We start from the raw sequence: 24947 nt of genomic DNA, 5'->3' as shown, positions 1-24947 counted from the left end.
GGGGGTGGGGGGTGGGGAGAGGGAGTAGCAGACACTCCGCTGAGCGAGAAGCCCGACGCGGGGCTGGAGCCTTGAGCAGAAGGCAGACGCCCCTTTTATTTGAGGCATAATTTACCTTTACAGACTTCCTAGGGTTCAGTTACCCTCCAGACGTCCTCAGGTGGCGGCCCTCACCAGCACAGGCCACCTGCTTCCTGCCCGCATTTGCTAGCGGTGCTTCCCCACGACACCCGGGATACTCAGGAACCACTTATTCTCCCGCCTTGAGGTGAGGACGAGGTCCTGCCCCAGCCCCGCCCCAGCCCCGCCCCACCCCGGAAGTCGGCCCCGCTCGCTCCCTGGAGCCCGGAAGTCAACCACAGCCCCGCCCGAGCCCCCGGAAGTCGGCCCCGCCCGCTCCGCGGAGGCCGGAAGTCAGCCACCCCGCCCCCGACAGTCCGGAAGTCTGCGGTCCCGCCCCCAACCCCGGAAGTCGGCGGCCAGCCGCCCGCCACAGGTCCCGGCCCTGCGCCCGCGCCCGCGGGGTCTAGTGATCGGTAGGCGGGGGGGTCGGGCCGTCTTCGCGGGCAGCGGGCGGGCGGCGAGCGGCCCGGGCGGGCGACGCGTCGGTGGCGGGGCGTCTCAGAGCTGCGGGAAGCGGGCCGGGCGCGCGGGGCCTGGTTGAGGGGGTCGGGTGGGTCCGGCTGCGGCGGAGCTGCCGACCGGCGTGACCCGGCTCGCCTGCGTCGGGGGTGGCCGGGCGGTGGACCAAGACCCGGCACTCGTGTGGATCAATTGAACCCACCCTTTATTGTCGTAAGTTTGACTTGACTTCCCTGCAGTATCTGGAAAGCTACCCGGAACTGGGTGCCCAGCCCGCGCTCTGCGTGCGCTGCAGTCCGCGGGGGCAGCGTGCATTCAGCAGGTGCTGGGGCGCTCCCGACCCTCCGCCGCGCGTGGCCTGTTGTCCCAGCGGCCGGAGGAGACTCAGCCCACGCTGGGACTTTCAGTTCCCTTTCTGGGTGGAGGCCAGCAGAGGGAAATGAGGGCATTCTGATAGGTTCTGCGAGGCTGTCGGAAGCGTGAATGCAGCTGAGGGCTAACGGTTTCCGAGGACTGCGGTTTCCAGGCAGGACGGGCCAGCTGGTGGTCAAGTGCTTGTCGACGCTTTGCGAGTACTGAGCTGGGCAAGTAGCCCCCGTGCAATCAGCGTAACTGAGCAGAGAAGGGCCTTGCAGAGGAAAGGGTCCTTGGGGGACTGCGCAGACCGCCGTGGACACAAGCTGACTGGCTTCCAGGCTGGTGAGGAGCTGGGCGCTTGTGAGCAGGCATTGGCGTGAGGACTCCAGCTGTGGTGTGTCTGCCCTTCCCAGCCCGTCTCCTGCCGAGAGTGGTGCGCGCTCAGTCCAGGGATGTACATGCGGGTGGAGTCACGCACCAGCTCCTGCCTCCATCTGAAGAGGGCTCCGGGCATCAGGTCCTGGTCTTTGCTTGTTGGTAAGGATTTCCGTATTTTCCCTCAGATTAAAAATCTAACTTAAAAAAAGATGAAAATGAAACTGTCCTCTGTTCTGTTACCCCCAAGTATAGCAATTGTTTTGCTATTTTGTATCTTTTCCAGCTTTTACCCTATATGCACAGCTTTTGCCCTATATGCGTGCCTTTACGGAGGATCTGTCCTTTTTTTCACCACTTAATATCTTAATGTTAATATTGTGCATGTTCTTTTGAGGTCCTCGTATTCCTTTTACTTGCTTCCATACACCTGGTTGCAGGTGTAAGAGGCTTACGTGATGGGCCACAGTTCATTCCCATTTTTTCCTCCGTCCCTCTCACTGTCCATCAGAGGGTCCTGCACTGGAGGGGCAGCGCGTGGTGTTGATGGGATCGGACATATGAAGAGTGGCGTGGCTGTGCCTTCAGCAGCTTGTCTCTGGTCCATCTTTCCCGTGACCCTGCATGTGGCTGCCTGCCTGTTCTGCTTCACGTGCCATGTTGTGATTCTTTACGTACATCTTATGTTCATCCCACACCACGTGCTGCTGGAGTAAAACCCTTGCTGTCGGCTGCTCTGTCTGGTTTCCCAGCAGCTCTGGGAAGGGGTAGAGGGTAGAGGAACGTATTTAGGGAATCCTGTGAATGGCATTTGCCCCGTTTCTGAGTGCACTTCCTGGCTGTTTCCCCCACTTCTGAGCCTGGTGGTCTTCTGTCCCCCTGAAGACCGAGCTTCTCGCTCAGGGAGGGCCTGCTTCCCGCCCAGGGAGGGCCTGCTTGTCTGGGCCTGTGGCTCCTGGGAGGAGGGGGCTCTGGGCTCGTGGTGGCCCAATAGGGAGGCACTTGCTTTCTTTTCTTTCTGCAGGAATCTTGTCGATTGGCCTGGCTGCTGCATACTACAGTGGAGGTGAGATGCATCACCCCCCCGCCCCCAGTAGCTTCCTCGGCTGTTTGGGAAATAGAGAAAAGAGAGGGAACCCACCATTTGTGGTGCTCACCGAGGCCCAGCCTTTGGGGCCACAGGCGCCTCTGCCTCTTGGCTCGCACGTGCAGCCCCAGCTCCGTGTGCTGGTGTGTCCTTCCTAAATCGCTTGTCCCGTGCAGCCTGTGCTTTTCCCTTCTTGTATCTGAAGCACTTTCCTGTGTCATGACACATTCTTCAAGAAGGCGCTCTCTCGTATTTGCCGAGGCTCTGCTGCAGGTGAGCCACACTTCCAGCCGCCCCTGCAGGTTCCTCTCTCCAGTATCAGAAACTGCGCCATGATGGGCAGAGCCGGGTCAGCCCTGACTCCTGTGTCCAGCAGACACTGGAGGGACAGCAGAGGGTGCACAGAGCTGGCTGAGCATTTCACACGTGGTTCTGCGGGACAGTAGTGTCAGGTGGCCGCCCTGGGCCGGGGTCAGCCAGCCCCAGATGCCGCCCCTGCCCAGTGTCAGCTGGGGAGGGCCCCCCATGGCATGTTGGCCTTCACCTCTCTGCTGCTGTCCCTCACCCGGCTGTGTGCTGTGTTTGCTCTTCAGATAGTCTGGGCTGGAAGCTCTTCTATGTCACGGGCTGCCTGTTCGTGGCCGTGCAGAACCTGGAGGACTGGGAGGTAAGGCCAGCACAGGTGAGGGTGGGAGGGTGCAATGGGAATCACAGCAGGAGGAGAGGCTTTGGGGCCTCACACACTCCCCACTCGGAAACCTTAGCTTAGTGGTTTCTGGGTCGAGGAATTTTCTGAAGCTATTTTTCTCGTAGAAGCTCTTCATGACTGTTTCCACCAAAATTCTTTACTCCCTAGTGTTGCCAATAGCACAGAACAGAATGAGGGCCAGTCCGTCTCCCTTGGTGGCCAGCAGTCTCCCCTGTGCCTTGGTCCCCTTCATGAGGAACCACAGGACTCGGGTGCTCTGACCTCCAAACTTTGACCTCTATTCCTTTGTTTGATGACCTCAGCTGCTGTACTTCTCTTTTGCTTGGGGAGAGCACCTGCTTAGACGCCCCTCTTTCTCTCTACACCCCCGGCCCCGTGCTCCCAACAGACAGGAGCCCGGGAGGGTCTGGCTGTGGGTGTTCGGCTCTGGCAGAGCTGGGTGTCTTCCCGAGTGTCCGCTCCCGCGAGTCCAGGCCCCCCTCTGGAAGTTCCATGTGTGGCTGGCCTGCACACACACAGGCCCGCAGCCGGATGAGCCCCTTCTGGCCGGTTTTCCAGGAAGCTGTGTTCAACAAGAGCACCGGGCAGGTGGTTCTGCACACATTCAGCTTGTACAGGAAGCTGCTGACTCTCTTCAGAACTGGCCACGACCAAGGTGAGGCATGCGGAGTGTACGGGACACAGGGCGCGGCAGGAGGCTGGTTATTCCAGACTGGATGGAGGGTGGTGAGCGAGACCGCAGAGACCAGGCCTGAGGCCCAGAAATGGGGTGGGTCCAGGCTGGCCGCTGGGTGACACAGGGTGACCCCGGACATTGCCTGGCAGCCTCTGGCTCAGCGGCTGGTCATTAGGCACTAGGAAGGCATTTTTCAACGGCTGGGGGAAGATGAAGCAGAAAGACGGGCAACACAGACCTTAGCCCGTCCCTGATGTGTTGCTGCTCATGGGAGCACGGGCAGGCTTTCCAAGGTGACCCCGGGTGTGCTGGATGCCCCTCCTCACCCAGATGGCACTCTCTGCACAAGCCTGTGCTGTGGCCACAGACCTGTGACGCCGTCCTCTGGAGAGTGGCCCCAGAGTGGCCGTGCCCAGCACACAGGCGGGAGGGGCAGGTGGGGAGGAGGGGACCCCTGACCGACCCCCACCCGCAGTGGTGGTCCTGCTGAATGACATCCGGGATGTGAACGTGGAGGAGGAGAAAGTCCGGTATTTCGGGAAGGGCTACGTGGTGGTGCTGCGGTTTGCGACAGGCTTCTCCCACCCCCTCACCCAGAGCGCTGTCATGGGCCACCGCAGGTAAGCTCTGGGCAGGTGACTTGATTGGCCACAGCTGGCTGCCTGTGCCCCTCACCCTCCTATCAGGTGGCCCCCACAGTGGACTTCGTGGCTGGGCCCAGGGAGAGGACTTGGAGGAACGTGGCCTGCCCCTGCTGCTAGGGAAATGTTGGGAGTCTCCACAGGGACAGAGGGGATGGGGACAAGAGTCTCCATGAGGACAGAGAGCAGGGCTGGGGTCAGGTGAGGTGGGGACCAGAACAGAAGGCACCATGTCCTGGAGGGGAGCCCTGGGGGTGGCAGAGGTGGGTGGTCCAGCAGGAGAATGGTGTGGGCAGCAGGCACGTCTGCCATGGTAACCTGCCCTTCCTCCCGGTGTCGGCCTGGCCCAGTGACGTGGAAGCCATCGCCAAGCTTATTGCCACCTTCCTGGAACTGCACCGCCTGGAGAGTCCTGTGGAGCTGTCTCAGAGCAGTGACAGCGAGGCTGATGGCCCGGGGAGCCAGAGCTGATGCCCACAGAGCCCCTGGCCTTGGTTCTGGTGGTGCCCTGGTAGGCCTGATGGGCCACTGGCAAGTCGTCTTCCAGCGCCTGGGTGTGTCCCTGGCAGTGCCAGGGTGGGACCCTCAGCCATTCCTGCTGCTTGCTTCCGCCCTCTGAGCAAAACCACAGGCTGATTTCTGCAGGCCTCAGAGCTGCCTCCTCCTGGCATCAGCTGGCTGGCCCCAGCCTGGGTGGTGTGGGTGGGGCACGAGGGCACACGTACCCCACTGCCCACCAGCTGTGTGGGGATCAGGTCTCTGAAATGGGGAGGGATGCCCAGGCTCCCGGCGGGGGGGCAGGGAGGTTTGCCAGCACCAGCTCCCCACTGAGAGCAGGGCTTTAGCAGGTGGGCCCAGGGCCAGTGGCTGGGTCAGGCTCTGAGGATGCCAGGACGACAGCCACACTCGCCAGTTGTCCGTGGGAATCCCAGTGGGTCCTGCCCCACATGCTGTAGCCCTTCTCGGGCTCGGCGTCCTCAGTGGTTAGAGTGCGGTGCTTGCCCAGGGTCTGTAGGGCCCAGGGTGGACGCTGAGGGCCCCATCTGACTATGTGCACTGCAGCCACTCCCAAGGCCTCCCCAGCCCACAGACAGCACCTGTCCAGCTGGGCCTGCAGCTGGGCTTTCACGGGGTGGGGGAAGCCTCATGCAGGCCCTAGACCAGGGCAGCTCCCTTAGGAACCCAGGCAGGACGTGGGCCCAGGGCTGCTGTAGCAGCCCCCACAGAGGTGGGGGCAGCAAGGGCACCTCTGAGCGGGCACTCAGGAGCTATGTCTAGGACTGGCTGGGGAGCACTGCAGAAGAGGGTGGGGTCTCTGGGGAGACCCACCCTCTTCTTAGCAGAGGTCACCAACAGCTCTAGTTTGGGGATGCAGTCATTTACACATGCCAAAGTTAGGTTTTAAAGTGGTAAAATCTGAAAGCCTTCTTTTTCTAAAATAAAGTATGAAATGTTCTAACTGGTTTCTGGTGTGGTCATCCCGACTGGAGAAGGCCCTGAGTTGTGGAGGGATCTGTTTGGCTGGCTCCCCTCTGCCTTTGCTGGGCCTGCAGGGTGAGAAGAGTCTCGGGACCACCGTGCAGGACCCATGGGAGGAGCGAAGTCTGAGTCCCACTAGCAGGAGTTCTAGCTCCCACTCTCCTTTTTATTTCAAGCCAACAGGTTCTACATGTGGATCAGTAAGCAGGCCTCAGCGTGTGTCCTCCTTGGACATTTCCCACTTGTCTTTCCCAGCGAGAAATGTCTGCACCGTGGGTGTGGCCTGTTGCAGGTGGTCCCGGGTACAGTGGGAGGCCGGACGCAGCTGGACAGGGGTGCCTGGCCCCGCGCCTCAGGGGTCCTGAGCTGCGAGCGGCCTGGGGCTGGTGGCCTCTCTGAGGTCCTGCAGCAAACCCTGTAGCCGCCTCAGGCTGGGCTGCACGTTCTCCTCCAGCCACTCCTCCACGGTGTCTGGGTAGAAGACGCGATGCAGGGCGGCCTCCAGCTCCTGCAGCAAGGTGCTCCACCTGGCCAGGAGGCTGAGCAACACAGCCAGTGGTGAGCCCGCCTGGCGAGCACCCCTGGGTGACAGCTCACAGCCTATGCACGACACTCACAAGCTGCACAACCCCACGGGTCGGTACGGTTCTATGCCTCAGTTTACCCATGCATAAAACGGGGCTATTAGTGCCCACCTCACGGGGTGGCTGGGACTAAGTGAGTTGTTGTTTTCACATCTGAAACTAGAATGCTTTTGACAACTGGCTGGCAGGGTTTGTCTTTAGGCGTGAACCTGCCGACATTGGACAGCATCTTTCACTCAGTGGGGACACTGCGTTGGCCTCAGCTCAGAGCTGTGAGCCAGGAGAGCAGCAGGGAGGGCTGGCTGGCCAGGATGAGCCCTGGACCCTGCCCGGGGCATTCAGTGACCCTCACCCTTTCAGGCTAGGAAGGCCCTGGCTTCTCGAACGTTTACGGCACAGGTGATTCAGCAAAACTGATTCACTTAGGAATTCACGGCTGCAATACCTAGAAAGCTCATCTTGGTTCAAAGCCGGTAGCCCCAGAGGACGTGCAGCTCTGGGGGTGGGCACTGTCAGGAAGCGGGTGGGGCAGCTAACCTGAGCGCCTGGGGCTGGATGTGCTGGACCATGACCGGGTGGATGAGCTTCCGCCTGCGGTGGTAGGAGCTGAACCAGCCGGTCACGTACCTGGGGGCAGACCCACGCACGCTGGTGGACCCTCTGCAGCTAGCAGGGCAGCCTCAGGGTGGTTTTAAAATAATGCCTTTGAAAAAACTTAAAAGGGTCTTGTAGAAATTTTAAAAAGCTGGCTCCCCCCAGAAAGTCTCTGTATAGGACAGGCCACCCTCACCCTGTCCTGCTGGGAGTGGGGGGGGGGCTCAGGCCCTGCCCACTCACCTGTCCCTCTCCAGCAGCGCGTCCACAGAGCTGCGCAGGTGGAGGCCAACGTGCGTGACAAGGGCCAGGATGTCGCTGCCAGGGAAGGAGCCGGCCCCCTCACTGCACGAGAGCCATCGTGCTGCGATGGGGGTCCCAATGCGAGGGGAGAGGCAGGGCTGGGGCGGGGGGGCTTACCTTGTAAAATCAGTTATTTCTAGGTTAGAAATCCCAAGAAAGTTCTCCACTTTTGCTTTAACATCTTCGGCAAAACCTCCTGCAACCAAGCACAGACGGAGATGGTCAGAGGGGCCTCTGGAGGAGAGAGAGGCTGGGCCCTGCACCACCGCGCGGGCCTGGTGGCAGGCAAAGTGACCAAGGAGGTCAGCGTGCACGTGCCAGCCCCAAGGAGACCTCGGGGACGGGGCTGCTTATGCAACACATGAAACGGGCTCACCACGGTAAAAACGAGAAAACCAGATGCAGAGCGGCACCATCACTAGGGGGCCCACCAGCCTGTGCGGCCGGCGCGCCCACAGGTGTGCGGGACGTACGCAGCACCTGGCAAGCGCGGTTTCTCACACGTGGACTATTCCAGAACAACGGACACGAGCCAGCGAGGCTTGCGCGGGAGCAGCTCGTGGGGCAGGAGGCCCGTCTCCACAGAGGGGAGGGCTCCGTGGCAGCGGCGCCCGCCTCAGAGGCGGGCAGTGGTAGCCAGCACCGTGTCAACAGCAGAGGCGGCCGCGGTGTCCCCGCACCTTTCCCTGAACGGTTCACAGCTAATGCTTCAGAGGGCATCACGTGGAGGGAAGGCTCAGTGTCCGTCCTTGTGCCACTGTGTGCGGCCTCTAGCGGTGCGGGAGCCAGGCCCTGTGCACCCCGCGTCGCCCCCGCGAGCCCAGGTCTCTGCCCGAGTGGGGGTGCCCGGGCCGGCACTGGGCAGCCAGGCATTCAGCAGAGGCCTTTTCTGCACCCACCCACGTGAACTGCTTTCATAGGCTCGCTGCGTCTGGGGGCAGCCGGGGGGTGGGCGGCTGAGCTCCGCTCCACTGGGGAGGAAGACCACAGTCCAGCTCCAAGGAGGCGCAGTGGGGCATCTGGCACCAGGCTCTGCGCCCCACGCCCCGCGCCCCCCGGGAGGAGCAGGGGCCATACCGTGGAGCAGTGACTGCAGGCAGACGGCCAGGGACGGGATTCCCACGGGCAGCAACTCGCACAGCACGGAGAAGTGGTCGTACCTAGGTCCACGGGAGAGGGCCGCTCAGCTCCCGCCGCCCGTGCCCGCACGGCAGATGCCTGCACGCTCTCCCGGCACGCGGGACAGGCCTCGAGAAGCTCCCACAGAGTGGGCTGCTGCCTCTGGACATGTGCCACCCAGAGGCCCTGCCTGGGGCTTACTGCTCTGTGGTGGCCACCCTGACTCCGCTGTGGGAGGCCTGAGGGTCGGCAGGGCATGGGCGGGGGCCTCCAGCTGCCTCCCCCTCTGCCCTCCCAATCGCAGGCATGGACCTGTGGCTAGGACTTGGCCAGGAACAGGGCTTCACTTGCAGCTCACTTTTCAAATGACGCAAAATCCCTAAAGAGATAAAATCCGTCTCATGGGGCACCTGGGTGGCTCAGTTGGTTAAGCAGCTGCTTTCGGCTCAGGTCATGATCCCAGGGTCCTGGGATCGAGCCCCGCGTCGGGCTCCCTGCTCTGCAGGGAGCCTGCTTCTCCTTCTCCCTCTGCCTGCCTCTCTGCCTACTTGTGCTCTATCCCTCTGTCAAATAAATAAATAAAATATTAAAAAAAAAAAAATCCATCTCATGCCGGCCGTACATGAGACAAGTTATGTGTGAGGCTGCTGACAGTGCAGAAGGGACCAGGGTGTGTTGTGGCCCCAGACACCCTGAGTGGCGTCCCCTCTGCAGAGTTTGGGGGACGGCTGCGGGGGTGTTAGGTCCCCAGGCTCCTCCCCTCTTAGAGCACCGGCCCCTCCCCAGGGAGGGCTGAGGCCCAGACTGGATGGGCCAAGGAGGGTGGTCTGTCCCAGACGACCAGCGCTGCTCGGCCCCTCCTGGGCAGGTCGGCCCGAGAGCTTCCCCAGGGCCTGCGTGGCCTTACCTCTGCCAGCCGGTCAGGACGATGCCCTGCAGCATGTCCGCGGGCCCACTGGCCGCCACCTGCAGCCACTGCACGTTGTTTCTGAGGTGGTGCTCGATGGGGGTCAGGGCCTGGCTTGCCCCCGTAGCCCCCTTGAAGGCGCTGGCAGCCCACAGCCGGAGAAAACCACACTTGCGGTACTTTTCCATGAGAAGGGCTAGGCGAGAAAGTGAGTGGTGTGATGGGCCTGGGTCCGAGGAGCTGCGGCCGCCAAGCTTGGACACTGCACTCGTCCAGACCAGAAAGCAGGAGGAGCCCCCAACTGCCAGCTCCAGTTCCGGGCAGACTGAAATCTCAGCAAGAGAAGAGACACCTGCCATGTGCAGGTGACCGCTAGTCCACCTGCTCGTTAGGAGAAGAGCAGACAGAACGGGACATCTCGCGAGCGACCCGGCGCAGGACGTGTGCTGGGTGCTCCCACGGCTGGCCGCGGCTCACTCGGGGGGGGCCTTCGGGGAAGCGGAGGCTGTTGGAAGGATCCTGATGAACCAAGGGACCGAGGCCCCCGCACGCCCCCAGCTGGGCAGTCAGGGCTCCAGGGTCTCTTGGCCGTGGCCAGGGTACTGACCTTTGCCGTGGACGTCCAGGTCGGCCCCGTAGTCCCAGAGCACGGGCTCCACCAGCTGTGCTACCCCCGACGCTGGGGGCGGGAGAGCGGCTGTGAGCCGAGAGCTGTCTGGACACGGCCCCGCAGCCCCCAGTCCTGGCCTTACAACAGAGCCCGGGCTGACTTGTTCAGGGTGCCTGCGCTTTAAGTACAGACTCGACACAGCTGTGTTTTTGACGGTAAATGCTGCAACCATGAAATCGGCCAACTTTGGCAATGACCAGCCTCTGAGAGTTCTGTGAAAAGTGAGCCCCCCGGCCGGGGGTCCCAGAGCTCCCTGCAGGGGAAATGCTCTGTCTGCCTGCTGCAGTGGGGGCGCCGGGACCGGGTGCAGCAGGAACACATCGCTACTTGGATTTAACTCTAACTAATCTTATGAGAACCCAAATGGCCACACGTGGGTCGGGGCTGCCTCGAGGACACCCCAGCCTTCCAGAGGCTGCGGCAATGGCCAGACTCTGGGCTGGGGCTCTGAGTGGACCACAGGGTGTGTCTCTGGTCTCACCCCAGAGCCTCAGACAGGGTGAGCCCTTGGGCTGGAGGGACTGCTACTTTCCTTGACCAGCAGCCAACGTGAGCCTCAGCCACAGCCCCTGCAGGGCTGGCGACAGCATCCTGTGAGGCCGAGGCGGCCAGGAGCACCGGACATTCAAGGCCCGGTGGGACCCTCTTACCCCCATCGTCCTCCTCCTGCTGGCCAGGCCCATCAGGGCCCCGTGGCTACTCTCGGGTTCAGACCTAACACTCTGCACTCCTGTAAGACTCGCAAATGCCTTCTGGGGGAATGGCAGTTTCGTGTGAGAAAGTCTGGAGAGTGGCTCTAAGGGAGTCGCCTGGACTGAGAGCTTTGGGGCAGGGGTCCCAGAGTCCGCCCCCAGCAGCTGCTCGCCTCCTCGCTCCCGGCACCAGAGGCCTGGGGGATGCACCTGCCGACCTGAGAGTTGGTCCTCGGGGATGGCCCGCAGCATGTCGTCCCACACCAGGGGCCTCGTGGCGGGGTGCCGGGCCAGCACGTGGCAGGCCACCGCCTTTATGTGGGACAGACACAGTCCTGCTTTGGTGTTATGCTCCTCCCGCAGCCACTGCCTCGAGGCCTCGCCCTCTCCAAGGTAATAGACCTGGAAGGAAGCACAGGACCGTTTGGCCCCGGATCGCCCGGCCTCACCGCGGGCGCACTGGGGAGAGACCTGGCTCAGGCCGTGTCCCCCAGGATGTCAGTGGCAGCTGCCCGTGTGGAGTGGCTGGTGAAGGGGGCCCTCCTCCTTCACCAAGACCTAACTTCCACTCCAGGCTGCCTTTGAGCGTTCACAGCAGCCCAAGGGCAGAAATAACCGAGGTGTCCACCAGCCAGCGAGCAGATAAACAACGTGGGGGCGGTCTCTGCCACTGCTGGGGTGTGGACAGCATGGCCGTTTCGGGTCACAGCCCAGCCCTCGTCCATCCCGCAGGGCGCAGCTCGCCGTGCTCAGCAACATGGCTTTGCCCGCACGAGGTCACAGGTCAGCTGGGATGGACGCCCTCACCGGGGGACGTCTCCTCGGCCAGCTCTTTGTCCTTTGGCACGTGGATTATTTTTCTATGTAAGAAAATACCCCACAGGTGGCACAAGGAACCCTTGAAGTGAGGAAGAGGGGCTGCTACAGCACTGGGAGGGACACACCAGGTAAGCGAGGCTCAGGGGTGGAAGAAGCATCGAGGGACCCACCTCGTCACAGCCGACATGGAGCCACCGGGCACCCGGGTGCAGCTCCATGACCTGGCTGATCATGGCTCCCACCAGCGCCAGGGACTCCGCCTCGTGGGGGTTCAGGGTGTTGGGGAAAAGTGCTACTTCTCGGAGGTGAGCGAGAGCCTCGTGCTTCAGCACAAACTGCGGAGAGACGGGAGGTGACACTGGGAGACAGAAGCCTGCAGCTGAACTGAGCAAGGGCTGGCTCCAGGTCACCCCAGAGGGCACTGGTGGGCCGGGCTGAGCCTGTGGCTGGCTCATGGCCCTTTCCATCCGATCTACCTGGGCCCGGGGAGAAAAGTTAAAGCCAGGCTCACTCACATTCAGATCAAGCTGCCACCAGCCGGAAATGTGAGGGGTGACCGTGGACATGAGAGCCACAGTGGTGACGCACTCTCCTCACACCCCGGCTGACTGGGGACCACACACACACACACACACACACACACACACACACACACACACACAGCCGAGGCAGATGGGGGACTGGCTGAACTCCCAGCGTCCCCAGCCCCTGCGGCACAGGGTGGGTCCTCACGGCCCCAGCACACCACTGCCCAGACCCTGGCTGACTACCAGCCATGAAGACAGAGGGGTGGCCCCTAGGAAGCCAGGCCAAAAATACAAATACGAATAAAACACTAACAGAGGGATCAGTAGCCACATGCAGCTGGGGAGACAGACCCTGCAGACTGAATGCAGGCAATTTACAACCACCTGCAGGGGGAAAAGTCAGATTCGCAGTATTATCTGAAATATCCAATTTTCAACCAAAAATCATGAGATGTGCAAATAAACTGGAAAGTGGAACCCAGACTCAGGGAAAAAGCCAGTCGGACCCTGATATCAGATTTATCAGATGACTACTCAAAGAAACTATTCTGAAAATGTTCCCAGAATTAAAGGAAACTATTAATAATACTGAAAAATGGGCTCCACAGCAGACTTGACATGTCAGAAGGAACAGTGATTGTGATGCCAGACCAACAGGAATTACTCAGTCTGAACAACAGAGAGAAAAGGAGAGAACCAAGAGCCTCAGAAGCCCGTGTGGTGACATCAGGCACACCTCCCCTGGTGGAGGGGAGAGAAGGGGCACAGAAGCACTTGAGGACATGGCCCAAAACTTCACAAAAGTGAAAATTATCTAGAGTTCCAAGAAGCTCAACAAAACCCAAGCAGGATAAATGGAAAGAAACTCAAACCTAGAAATCATAACCAAACTGCTACAAGGCAAACACAAACAGGAAGTCTTGAAAACATCAAGAAAAGAGAAGAAAAACTTAGGAAAATAATATTGTAATTAAAGGCTGACACACCATGTTCATGGATTGGAAAATCCAACAGAGTAGAGCTGATTTTCCCCCAAACTGATTTACATTTAATGCAATTTCAATCAAAATCCCAACAAGGTTTCTTCTTTTTTAAACATTTTACTTATTTGAGAGAGAGAGAGAGAAAATGAGCTAGCAGGGGGAGGGGCAGAGGGAGAGAATCTGAGGTAGACTCTCCACTGAGCAGGGAGCCCAACACAGGGCTCAATTCCAGGATCCTGAGATCATGACCTGAGCCGAAGGCAGATGCTTAACAGACTAGGTCACCCAGGTGCCCCAATCCCAGCAAGGTTTCTTACAGATGTAAAAACAACTGAGTCTAAAATACACATGGAGAAGCAAAGGGAGCAGAATAGACAAAGCAACTCTGAAAAAGAAGAATAAAGTTGGAGGAATCTTATTACCTGATTTTATTTAAGAATCACAGTAAAGCTACAATAATCAAGATAAGATAGTACCGACAAAGGGACAGATGCATAGACCAATGGAACAGAATAGTTCAGACCCTCACAAATAAGGTCAACTGATTTTTGACAAAGGTACAAAAGCAATTCCAAATTCTAAAGAGAGGCTAATCTTTCAGTAAGTGCTGTTGGCATGACTGGCCATCTCCAGCGGTCACACAGTATATGCAAAAAACAATGAACCTCACACCTTACGTAAAAATTAACTCAACATGGACTGTAAGTGGAAAGTGTATAAATGTAGAACTTTAGAAGGAAACAGGAAAAATCTTCACGACCAGGTGACTGACAGAGTTCTTAGAAATGACACCAAAAGCACAATCCATCAAAGCAAAACTGAGAAACTGGACCCATCAAAATTAGAGAGTTTTGCTCTTTGAGTACACTAAGGGAATGAAAAAATAAAGTACAGATTGGGAGCAAATAGTTGCAAATCACAGATCTAACGAAAGACTTGTATCCAGAATTTCCAAAGAACTTAAGAACTCAACAGTTCAGAAGATGAAACATGCAAAATGCTTGTACAGTTATTTCACCAAAGAGGACATCCTGATGGCAAGTAAATGCATGTTAACAGTCTTCCTCCAGAAGGAACCAACCCTGAGGACACCCCGACCTTGGACATCTGGCCTCCAGAACTGTGAGAGAGCACGCTTCTGCGGGTTTAAGTGACCTGGTTGAGGTCCTTTGCTGCAGTGGCCCCAGAAAACAAACCCACTCTGAGAGCAGGCCCCTCGAGGAGCAGGAGTGGGGGAATGACTGGGAGAAAGGGTGGGAGCGACACCGCTGGGGACCTTCGGGCACACAGGCTGGACGCAGAGGGTTGGTGGGTGCTGACCTGAGACAGGAGTAAGGGCAGCAGGACCACACAATGGCCTGAAGTGCAGGGGGATGAGGGTGCCAGAACAGGGCAGAGGAGCCGGGCTCTGGTGGTCATGAGGACGAAGGGGAAGCAGGAGTGGACATGGCACTGTCTGGAGAGGGAGCGTCAGCTGAGGAGGGAGAACTCGAGAGGAGTCATGGGGACTGCTGTCGTGTCTGGGAGGCTAGCAGAAGCAGCACAGCCAGGGGTGGGGGGCTGGGAGGGAGCAGCTGGGGCTGCAAAAAGCCCAAGTCAAGTGTGACGGGCCAGAATGTGTCGCTACATTTAGTGACCTGGAGGGACGCTCTGTGGGCCGTAGCCCGTGGCGGCGGGAAGTGAGGAGACCAGAGAGCTCGGCAGGGAGTGCCAACCAGGAAAGCTGGGGGCCTGAGCACGGGAGACACGGGTGCGGCAGGGGAAGGGGCGCATGGCTGGACAGGAAGACAGTGCCTCTGGTGCAATCTGCGCTTGAACACCTGGGGTAGGGCTGCCCATAGGGCTAGCAGCTGTGTCCATTACAGGAAACCACGGAACCTGTAGCCATTAAATCAGTGTTGTGTTTAATCTGCTGCCCATCTTCTGATGCAGATGTGAGAAATATTTCTGGAGATCACATAGGAGCTTGGGAAAATACTTTCAGTATTAAGTGATGAATACAAGTTAAAAAGAAAACAACTCGACCCTCAGGGCTCCACGGGAATTGGGCATCCCCCACTGGCTCCTTCCCTCCATTCCTTGGACAGAGTTTGCTCTGACCTAGAGCTCCGTGCTCTTCAGCCATTTGCAGGGCAGGGGCTTCTGAGAAAGAGCTGCTCCCTGCCTGTGGCTGGCCACCGCCTGTGTGCCCCCGAGCCCCACACCCGGGCACCAGGTAACTTCTGTTCCTCCCACTTACCTCCATGTGTCCAAATGTCTGCACCAATGGAATGACCTCTAGCTCGTTCAGTGTAGCCAGATGTAGGATCTCCTTGATTTCAGGGGGGCTAGAAGACAAAGATCATCCAGAGGTTCACTGCAGCCCATTCAGACCAGCTCCAGTTCACTCCAGCCCGTTCACACTCCAGGAGCTGTTCACACCAGCCCCTGTTCCCACTCCAGCCCATTCACACCAGCTCCTGTTCACACTCCAGGCCCTGTTCACACTCCAGCCCATTCACACCAGCTCCTATTCACTCCAGCCCGTTCACATCAGCTCCTGTTCACACTCCAGCCCCTGTTCACGCTTGCACTCCTGTTCATGCTCCCCCTCCCTTGTCAGGTTCTAGGGGGGGGATTCTCCTGGGGAAACTAGTACAGTCACTATTTCCAAAAAGCTCAAAAGATATTCCTAAGGTTTCAGAGAAGGCTCCCACCCTATAATTTGGGAAAATGATGCTCTGCTATGTCCTCAAGTAATGGTTTGGTTTTTACCAGTTATTCTTTTTTTTTTTTTTTTTTAAGATTTTTTTTTTTATTTATTTATCTGACAGAGAGAGACACAGCGAGAGAGAGAACACAAGCAGGGGGAGTGGGAGAGGGAGAAGCAGGCTTTCCACTGAGCAGGGAGCCCGATGCGGGGCTCGATCCCAGGACCCTGGGATCATGACCTGAGCCAAAGGCAGATGCTTAACGACTGAGCCACCCAGACGCCCCCTTTACCAGTTATTCTTACCAAACTCTATAAAGAAGCTGAAGTCATTTTACAAGAAACTGGGCCATACAAGGAATCATATTCTACAACAGGGGTTGGCAGATGGGCTCAAGGACAAATTCACCTGCCTGTTTTCATACAGCCCATGACCTAAGAATGGTTTCTACAGTTTAACATGGTTGAGAAAAATCAAAAGAAGAAAAATATTTTATGATATGTGAAAGTTACATGAAATTCCAGTTCAGTGCCCACAAATAGAGTTTTATTGGAACTCAGCCATGGCCACTCATTGACATTACTGTCCATGGCTGGCTGCTCGTGCCCCCCCAGATTGCTGCAGCAGAGACCAGGCAGGCTGCACAACAAAACTGACTGGCCCTTTACAGAGGAGCTGGTGACCCCTTTAATAAAAAAAATTTAAAAGACCATCAAGATTATACTGGGGGGAGTGGGGGGACTCATCCCCCTGGGGGTTAGCGACCTCGGTGAGCGCACCTGAGGGTGGGAATGCTCTGGGGGGCACAGATGACACCCGGGAAGGGCTGGCTGCCTGCTCTGGCATCAGCTTTCATACACGAGTCTATCTCAAGAAGAAGGTGAGTTCCAGTTTCTGTGTGTGTGCTTGAACCATCTCTTAACCAGTTCTATGAATGTATGGACTTCAAATAGACCTTTTCCAAGCTTCACAGGTACCCTAGCATTGTTTCCACTTAAAAAACAAACAAATGAACAAAACATGTGCCTCGTAAGAAAAACAGAGCAGCATGAAAAGAACAGAAACTTCCAGCAAGCTCACTGCAGTGTTAACCTCTGGACACACCCGTGGGGCACAAACCCCTCGCGGAGTTCTCACACAGAGCTGAACCCCTCTCCAGAGTGGCCCACCAGCTGGACGTCTTTTTCTCACCCTTGTGAACACAGAGCATCACAACCTTTTAAAAACCTTCACCAATTTGATAGCCAAAATGGCATTTCACTCATTTTAATTCACTTTATTACTATCATATGCTTATTGGCCATTTAAATTTTTTGGAGGGAATCAGCCCACATGTCCTTTGCTCATTTTCTTTTTAGGGTGTTACTGATTTACATGGACACCATAACTCTGAAGCCAAGCGGGTGCACCCGTGGCCACCACATCTGCTTTGACTGATTCTGACCCCTCCCCCTTTAATCTTTCCTTTCCTGATGAGGGTTAAAACTGTGGCCTTAGAGAGCAGCGTTCCCCTCCCCTTGCCCTCCCCGCCTCCCCCCATCTTCTCCCTTCCCCTAAATGTTTTCAAATTCTCTCCAGTAAATGTATTTTATTTTTGTAACTAAGACATGAGTTTAAAAGCCAGAAGAGGGCTGCCCCACCACAGCCAAACCCTCGCCTGCCCTGCCCACACCTCTGGGTGGCCCCGCACATCTGCTTCTCCGTGGCTGGGGATACCTGTACGCATGCTTGGCTCTCAGCAGCCTGAGGTGGCCCTCGTAGGGAAACATGTCTTCATACTCGAGGAGGAGCCCATTGGCGCCCAAGGCATGGAACAGAGGAAAGACCTGGGGGAACAGGGATGCTATGAGGAAGCAATCATCTGAAGGGAGGTGACAGACGTGCAATGTGTGAACTGTCTTCCTGCCTGTGGACAAGGGTTATATTTGACATTCACATTACTCCCGGAAACATTTAACCTGGAACGTGTACTTTGTGTTACACCAAATCAAACTCTAACACTGCACCCTGTTCACTCGGCACAGGGTGGGTCTGCACCTATGGAACAGAGCCGTGGCTCAGCTTCATGGTTCAGCCAGGAGGCGGTGAGGGGCTGAGGGTGTGGTGGGGAGTGGGCTGTTCCTGGCTGCGCTCATGGGGCCTCCCCTTGCTCACCCCCACTTCCTCCTCTACCTTTGTGTCAAAGGATATGAATTCCTATCCTCAAGCATTATCAGGATTAGTCCATGTCTACCATACAGAACTGAGATTTTCTTCTAGTCCGAAGTCAAGGCTGTGGTGGAAAAGAGACATTATGGGCGCCACCGGAGGGGCCTCCTGCAGGTATCGAAACAGCAACCCCTCCCCAGACAAGGGTCACTGCAGGTTCCACAAGATTTTAACACTCCTGTTGATGTGTCTGTCAAAGCTTTCCTTTCCTAGGAGTATGGGGACATTCTGAAGCAAGCTGGATAGAAGAAGGAAACAGCCTGGGGCTAAAACTTTGCCGTAGAGAAGTCAGAATCAGTAGTTTTCTGCAAATTACAAAAAGAGGCAGACAGACTGGAGTGGAGCGAGCTAATGCAGGCCAGGCATGCGGATAACGCAACATAATGGTCTTGGCATTTTCCCATTTGCTCAGCATTTTTGCTTCTGGTTTGCTTCTCAGCCTCGTGTGGCCATCTGACCACTGCAGCCTGTTTGGCACTTTGGCTGCTGGGGTCGGTGGCGATCCTCTGTGCCATGGGTGGTGAGGAGGCTGTGGGGCCGGGCGGCCCAGCTGTCCCCAGCACATACTCCGGCCCAGTGCTAGGCACGGGGCTGGGATGGAGAGGGTCCTCGCTGTAAAACCGCACAAGCGTGCACACACGTGGGGCATGATACGCTGAGCCTCTTGCATCTGTCGTCGAGACTTGACATCGTTTCCCCTACTTTCCGCTTTTCTGACTGCAGTATTTCTAATCCCAGACAACACAACTGTTCACATATACATACTTCAATATATATCCCTGATGAAGATTTTTTACAAAAGCACAACCACAACACCATTATCCCACTTAACCGAATCTTTAATGTCATCCATGCTCCAATTTTCCTGTGTTTAAAATCTTTTCACATGTGGCTTGTTTGAACCCAGTCCAGTGAAGGTCCATACACTGCATTGTTTGAATGACCTTTTAAGGTTCTCTGATTTTTAATAGTCCCTTCTAATTTTTTAATTTGGAATTTATTTGTTGAAGAAACCAAGTCGCTTGTTTTGTATGATTTTCCAAATTTTGGATGGGTGGTATTCTCAAGATGTCCTGTAGCGTGTTTGCCTATTTCCTACTCTTGTGCGTGCTGGTGGTTAGACATGAAGGGGTGATTGGATCCAGGTGTCATTCTTTTGGCAAGAATACTTCACAGATGGTTCTAGAAGTCACAAGTCTGCCTGCCCTGCTGGAGTGATGAGGGGCATCAGCCAGACCCATGCCTTGCACTTCTGCCTAACGGTTTCAGCCGCCGCTGACATTCGCACCCCGTGCACTGAACAGGAGCTGCACGGAGGTGACTCTCCAATTATGTGTTGGCTGGGATGCTTCCTTAAGGAGGAATTTGCTCTCAGCAATTATTTGGTTGCTCCAGGTGTGATGCTGCGGCAGCTGGTGCTTGTTCTTCAGTAAATTCACTCACTTCTTGGATGTTCACAACAGCTGGCCTGTGGCTTTCACACCCGAAGGTCAATTTGGTTGGATACAAAATCCTTCAGTATCTTAAATACGTGACTCCCTCGTCTTCGGTCATAAAATGCTGCCATCGAAGTATCTGATGCTGATCTAATTATCCTTCCCTCATACAGAATTTGTACCTTTTTCCTGTGTGCCCAAGAGTGTTCATTTTCATTTTCTTTGAAGTTTCATACATTTACTAAAAGACTTACTTAGCGTCTATCATCTTCGATATATGGTATGCCTTTTCTTTCTTTTTTAAAGATTTATTTCTTATTTGAGGGAGAGAGTGAGAGAGCACATGAGTGGGGGAAGGGGCAGAGGGAGAGGATCTCAAGCAACCCCCCTGCCCAGAGTTTGGAGACTGACTCCAGGCTCGATCCCACAACCCATGAGATCATGATCTGAGCTGAAACCAAGAGTCAGACGCTCAACCGACCGAGCCACCCAGGCGCCCCAGGTATGCCCTCTCAACATGCAGATCCAAGTATTCTTAAATTTCAGGACAGTGTTTCTGTAGTTTCTGAGCATTTGTCCTACAGCATTGCTTTGGTTCTCTTCTTGGGGGACTGTTGCAAACTGAAAACAAGCCTACGATACAGTGCCTTCCTCATCAAGAGGTGGTGTCTATTCACAGTCTTGAGTCTGGGCTGACTTTAGACTTGCTTTCCACGAGGAGCACTAGGCCCAGGAAGGCTTGCGGCTTTGGCTCCCATGCTCTCAAAGCACTGTCCTGTGACGGCCACGCTGAGAGAGGCTGGCCTAGCCTCTGAGAGGACAGGCGCCCACAAGGAGGACTAGAACCCAGGTGTCCCAGTGGACAGCCAGCACTGACTGCTGGACATGTGAGGCCATCTTGGACCATCAGGTGTTCCTAGTTGTCAGGGGACTGCCAACAGGGGAGGGAGCCCAGGGTGGACCAGCAGAACCACCCACCAGCCCATGGAAACAGAAGGAATGGTGAATTGCTGTCTTAAGCCTCGAAGTTTGGGGCAGTTGGCCCCCCAGCAGCAGAGAGCTAAGGGGGGCTCCAGTTGCAGGCGAGTTGGACCTTCTTTGCTTATCTTCTGTCTCTTTCAATTTGTCAGAATGCTTTTTATCTCTTCACGTGTGACATTCTCTTTTTCCTTATTTATTTCCCAACAGTATGCTTTCCACGGCGTCTGCTCACTTCTGTTCTTCTGCTTTAGTCTGTTTTTTTGGCCAGAGGCTCCCTCTCCTTCCTCCGCATCCCTGCTCCCCGTATTAGAACCTTTTCTCTGCTTTACTTTCAATGTTCCTGTCCAGTTCCCCATGGATTCTCTCCTCAACACTGTGTTCTTAATGTGGGGCTCGGTCTTTCTAGAAGTTTCTGAAGGTATTTCTGAGAGCCTTAGGCCCCTCCAGCATCTTCTTCTGAGTCTTTTTGCACTCACTCTCAAATTGCAGCCAGTGAAACCTCTCCCCCATTCCTCTCTGACAGAGGACCTGTACTTGTGGGCCTGTTTTCTGGGTCTTCTGGTCTTGGCCCTGTCAGAATTCCTTCCTCTCTCCTCCATCACCTCCTGCCTGGCACCTAATCCCACATGGGTGGTATGCTGTACCACTCGCATTTGGGGATTCACGGGGATACCTGCATACCTACCTCGAAGAGTGTATTGGTTTTCTAGGGCTGCTGTAACAAATTACCACAAACTGGGTGGCTTAATACAATGAGAATTTATTCTCTTCCAGTTCTAGGGGTCAGAAATAAAAATATCGGGGTGTGGGCAGGGCAGTGCTCTCTCTGAAGGCTCCAGGGAAGAACCCTTCCTTGCCTCTTCTAGCTTCTGGTGTTGCTGGCAGTCCTGGCATTCCTTGGCTTGTAGATGCATCCCTCTAATCTCTGCCCCTGTCCCCACAGGTGCGCCCCCTGCATCTAAATATCCCTCTCCTGGGGCGCCTGGGTGGCTCAGTCATTAAGCGTCTGCCTTCGGCTCAGGTCATGGTCCCAGGGTCCTGGGATCGAGCCCCGCATCGGGCTCCCTGCTCAGCGGGAAGCCTGCTTCTCCCTCTCCCACTCCCCCTACTTGTGTTCCCTCTCTTGCTGTCTCTCTGTCAAATAAATAAAATCTTAAAATAAATAAATAAATAAATATCCCTCTCCTTTTTTTTTTTAAAGATTTTATTTATTTATTTGACAGAGAAAGCGAGTGAGCACAAGCAGGGGGAGTGGCAGGCAGAGGGAGAAGCAGGCTCCCTGCAGAGCAGGGAGCCCGATGCGGGACTTGATCCCAGGACTCTGAGATCATGACCCGAGCCAAAGGCAGACGGTTAACCAACTGAGTCAGCCAAGTGCCCCTAAAATTCCCTCTTCTTATAAGGACATCACTCACTGGATTAGGACTACCCTACTCCAATACAGCCTCATCTTATGTTGATTATAATTGCAAAGACTCTATTTCCAACTGAGGTTACATTCATAGGTACGAGTAGCTAAGATTTGAACATTATCTTTTTGGGAGACACAATTCAGCCCACAACAAAGAGGCTGTGGATCTCCTTTATTGTGGATCTCCTCCCCCTGCCTCTTTTTACTATCCTTTTGCAACTGCTCTGTTTTATGAAGGGATTTGGGGGGAAACTCAAAATCTATGCTGCCACCAACATCGTGCCCCTGCCTAGAACCCCAGGGTTGCACTCTAAGCACACATTTCTACAGAATACTGTTCACAGCTTTGAAGACCAAACCCAAGGCAAGGGAGATCGTCTAGAGAGAAAGGGGCTCTTACCTCAGAGAGGTAGGAAACCTTTGGTGGAGCTCCTTTAAGGTCCAAATGAACTAATCGCATCTTAAATGGTGAAGAACCTGACATTTCACTATTTCTCATGAAGTCATGTAACAAAAATCTCTTGTCTGGGCACTTCTTCCTAGTGGAGAAATTCAAAGTTATAAATGGGCAGAGGCCCCTTTTAGCCCTTGCCCTTCCACTCTGTGTTTCCATTCCCACACGCCCAGGTTTGCTTTATTCACTGGGAGGAAAACTCATTTCACCAACATGAAAATGAATCAAGAAGTCTACCTCATGTTCAAATAGTGTTCAAATAGAGGGACCTCTGCCATTTAATTATTATTTGCCCCTAAAATAGAATAGCACTGGTTTCCTCATAAGATGACTATGATCTATAATAACACAAATGACTGCAAAATAATTTTGTTTTAAAGACTGTCTCAAGTTGTGCATACTATGCTAGCGAAAACAGGCAGATATATATAAACATCTTTCACGTCTTACAATGTTTCTGTAGAAAATTTATCCTTAATTTTATTTTACTTTCAAGAGCAGTAAAAATACTTTACATTTCCAGAGCTCAAGTCAGCTTGGTTGTACGGAAAAAGAAACTAAAAATTTAGTCTAAGTCAGAGAAAACTGTCTAGGATTTAAAACAGACCGCTGATAATTTGAAAAGCAAATGAGCCACGAGTACATCAGGGCTAACTAGCTTCTATTAAAGTAAAGGAAGTGTCTGGATGACAGTGAGGCAGCTGGGTAAGAGTGCAATCTTTTTTTCCCCCCTCTAGCTATTATAAAAACACAAAGGATAGGATGAGAAAAGTGAAAGAAAATCTTTGCATATTGGTCACGTTTACAGCTCAGTAATTCAAACTACTCATTCTGCGTGAGGACTCATAAATCCCTGACCTTAAGAAGTCTATTATAAAGCAGGGAAGATAAAATAGACGCACACAGAAACCAATTTTTTTTTTTTAAAGAAATTATATTCAAAACAATCTCAATGACAAAATTCTCAAGGCAATTACCTAAATTACCAGCTGATGGGTGCATGAGTTTTGTGAAAACGCATTCTGAAAACTGCTTTTAAAGCTGAATTGTTTAGGGGCGCCTGGGTGGCTCAGATGGTTAAGCATCTGCCTTCGGCTCAGGTCATGATCTCAGGGTCCTGGGATCGAGCCCCACATCAGGCTCTGTGCTCAGCGGGGAGCCTGCTTCTCCCTCTCCCTCTGCCTGCCTGTCTGCCTACTTGTGATCTCTCTCTCTCTCTCTGTCAAATAAATAAATAAAATCTTTTTTTTTTTTTTTAAGATTTTATTTATTTGCGAGAGAGACAATGAGAGACAGACAGCATGAGAGGGAGGAGGGTCAGAGGGAGAAGCAGACTCCCTGCTGAGCAGGGAGCCTGATGTGGGACTCGATCCCAGGACTCCAGGATCATGTCCTGAGCCAAAGGCAGTCGCTTAACCAACTGAGCCACCCAGGCGCCCCATAAATAAATAAAATCTTAAAAAAAAAAGCTGAATTGTTTAAAAATCTTACAAGCCAAATCTATTTTCCAGGGACTAGACTCAAACACTTCCAAGCTGAGAAGTGTCCACTGAAGTGGTGTGAACACCCCCTCATATTCAGAGAGAAACCTGCTCCCGCGGCTGCATCACTGGGCTAAGAGGGATGCTGACATCTTACCGCAGGTAAGACACACTGGCTTAACAGCGTTAAGTCTCCGCAAAATCTAAAGGAAAAGAACCAGAGAAGTCCCTGTTTCACCTTGTTATGAGTGTGCTAATCTCTTTGCTCCGATTCCCTCCTGCACGAAGTCTACAGAGATGAGCTTATTCCGAACACCTGGGTGGAAGGTCACTACTGATCAGATGAACGGGCGTCTGCACTCGGCGCTGACTGCTCAGGGCTTCGGGTGAGGCCAAGAGCCCCTGAAGGCGATGACCCGCACTGGTCTCCCCAGTGCCAGGAATGCTGGGCAGACCTCTTCAGTCCGGTGATCGCATGAACTCTTTCTTTTCCCTGTATCATCAGTAAGTTACTCACCTTCTTCAGGCTCACTCCTCACGGATGCACCTCACTGTTCACCCCTTCAGAGTCTCAGGTGTCCTGACACGGCCGGGAAGAGTTTACTTCTCATGCACAGGACGGACGGTTCTGTAGGGAAACGGAAAGCTATCAACAAGCAGCGGGGCCTCCGGGAGACAGGCGTGTACTGAGCACCAGCTGGTCCCAGCACCCCCAGGTGTGGTGCAGACCCCAGCGAAGCAAACAGACCCTGGGATAAGGGCTTGGAGACCACAGAGAAGGGCGCAGAGACTCCAGGAGAGGAGCTTGGCGACCCCCCAAGAAGAGCCCTGAGACCTGGGGATGGGGGTCCTGAGAGCTCGGGAGCAGGGCTTGGAGACCTCGGAGGAGGGCCCTGAGGAGGAGGGACCAGAGACCCCGGGAAGAGGGCGCACACTGCGGGAGAGGACGCACTTCAGACCGCAGGTTCCGAGGCTCGGCGAGTTCCGAGGGCGGAGGGGCGGGCGAGGGGCGCGCGGGCGGCGCGGTGCCCGGCAGAGTGCGCGCCCAGGTCCGCGCTCCGCCCCGCCCTGCTCGGCGCTCGGCCTCCGATTGCTCGGGCCTGGCCGCCAGACCCGGGGTCGACGGTCGAGTGCGTCGCTCTGCGTCCCCGGCACCGCCGGCCTCGCGCAACCTCTCGCGGC

At 55.2% G+C, this 24947-nt stretch overlaps 2 protein-coding genes across 13 annotated transcripts; one reads left to right on the top strand and one right to left on the bottom strand.

Annotated features, from left to right (window-relative positions):
* The first annotated feature begins 421 nt into the window (after positions 1 to 421).
* On the top strand, positions 422 to 5886 carry CYBC1 (cytochrome b-245 chaperone 1). Of its 5 annotated transcripts, none has more exons than XM_036093122.2 (7): positions 422 to 536; positions 1353 to 1476; positions 2339 to 2380; positions 2995 to 3068; positions 3630 to 3765; positions 4262 to 4406; positions 4778 to 5886. In XM_036093122.2, the coding sequence occupies exons 2-7, from the start codon at positions 1392 to 1394 to the stop codon at positions 4896 to 4898; spliced, it is 603 nt and encodes a 200-aa protein (XP_035949015.1). In that variant the 5' UTR covers positions 422 to 536; positions 1353 to 1391; the 3' UTR covers positions 4899 to 5886. The 5 variants fall into 5 exon arrangements, with proteins under 5 accessions (XP_035949015.1, XP_077922433.1, XP_077922432.1 ...); XM_078066307.1 differs by having other exon boundaries at positions 451 to 536; positions 1278 to 1476; XM_078066306.1 differs by having other exon boundaries at positions 452 to 536; positions 1040 to 1476.
* A 165-nt stretch (positions 5887 to 6051) lies between these two features.
* HEXD (hexosaminidase D) lies at positions 6052 to 24940 on the bottom strand. Of its 8 annotated transcripts, none has more exons than XM_036093064.2 (14): positions 24718 to 24940; positions 24283 to 24393; positions 22231 to 22369; positions 17511 to 17620; positions 15344 to 15431; positions 11765 to 11929; positions 10994 to 11177; positions 10021 to 10092; positions 9414 to 9609; positions 8465 to 8547; positions 7505 to 7583; positions 7328 to 7429; positions 7028 to 7117; positions 6052 to 6445 (listed from the first exon to the last, which is right to left on the bottom strand). In XM_036093064.2, exons 3-14 carry the CDS (start codon positions 22327 to 22329, stop codon positions 6259 to 6261), a joined length of 1455 nt encoding a protein of 484 aa, XP_035948957.1. In that variant the 5' UTR covers positions 22330 to 22369; positions 24283 to 24393; positions 24718 to 24940; the 3' UTR covers positions 6052 to 6258. The 8 variants fall into 8 exon arrangements, with proteins under 8 accessions (XP_035948957.1, XP_077922425.1, XP_077922429.1 ...); XM_078066299.1 differs by having other exon boundaries at positions 7328 to 7402; XM_078066303.1 differs by having other exon boundaries at positions 17467 to 17620; positions 24718 to 24899.
* Positions 24941 to 24947: the final 7 nt, after the last annotated feature.

This window comes from Halichoerus grypus, chromosome 2 (genome assembly GCF_964656455.1).
Source record: "Halichoerus grypus chromosome 2, mHalGry1.hap1.1, whole genome shotgun sequence".
Taxonomy (NCBI): Eukaryota; Metazoa; Chordata; class Mammalia; order Carnivora; family Phocidae; genus Halichoerus; species Halichoerus grypus.
This window is presented reverse-complemented; position numbering and strand designations above follow the sequence as displayed.

What these genes read in the sequence shown, in the direction of transcription:
- HEXD (XM_036093064.2), bottom strand. Translation starts at nt 22,329, where the DNA reads ATGAGAAATAGTGAAATGTCAGGTTCTTCACCATTTAAGATGCGATTA. An exon ending in AGAGCCAAGCATGCGTACAG is followed by an intron (nt 15,432 to 17,510) that starts GTATCCCCAGCC and finishes TTTGTCTTCTAG; the next exon opens with CCCCCCTGAAATCAAGGAGA. An exon ending in TCCATGTCGGCTGTGACGAG is followed by an intron (nt 11,178 to 11,764) that starts GTGGGTCCCTCG and finishes GCTTCCTTCCAG; the next exon opens with GTCTATTACCTTGGAGAGGG.
- CYBC1 (XM_036093122.2), top strand. Translation starts at nt 1,392, where the DNA reads ATGTACATGCGGGTGGAGTCACGCACCAGCTCCTGCCTCCATCTGAAG. An exon ending in AGAACCTGGAGGACTGGGAG is followed by an intron (nt 3,069 to 3,629) that starts GTAAGGCCAGCA and finishes GCACACACACAG; the next exon opens with GCCCGCAGCCGGATGAGCCC. An exon ending in GCTGTCATGGGCCACCGCAG is followed by an intron (nt 4,407 to 4,777) that starts GTAAGCTCTGGG and finishes GGCCTGGCCCAG; the next exon opens with TGACGTGGAAGCCATCGCCA.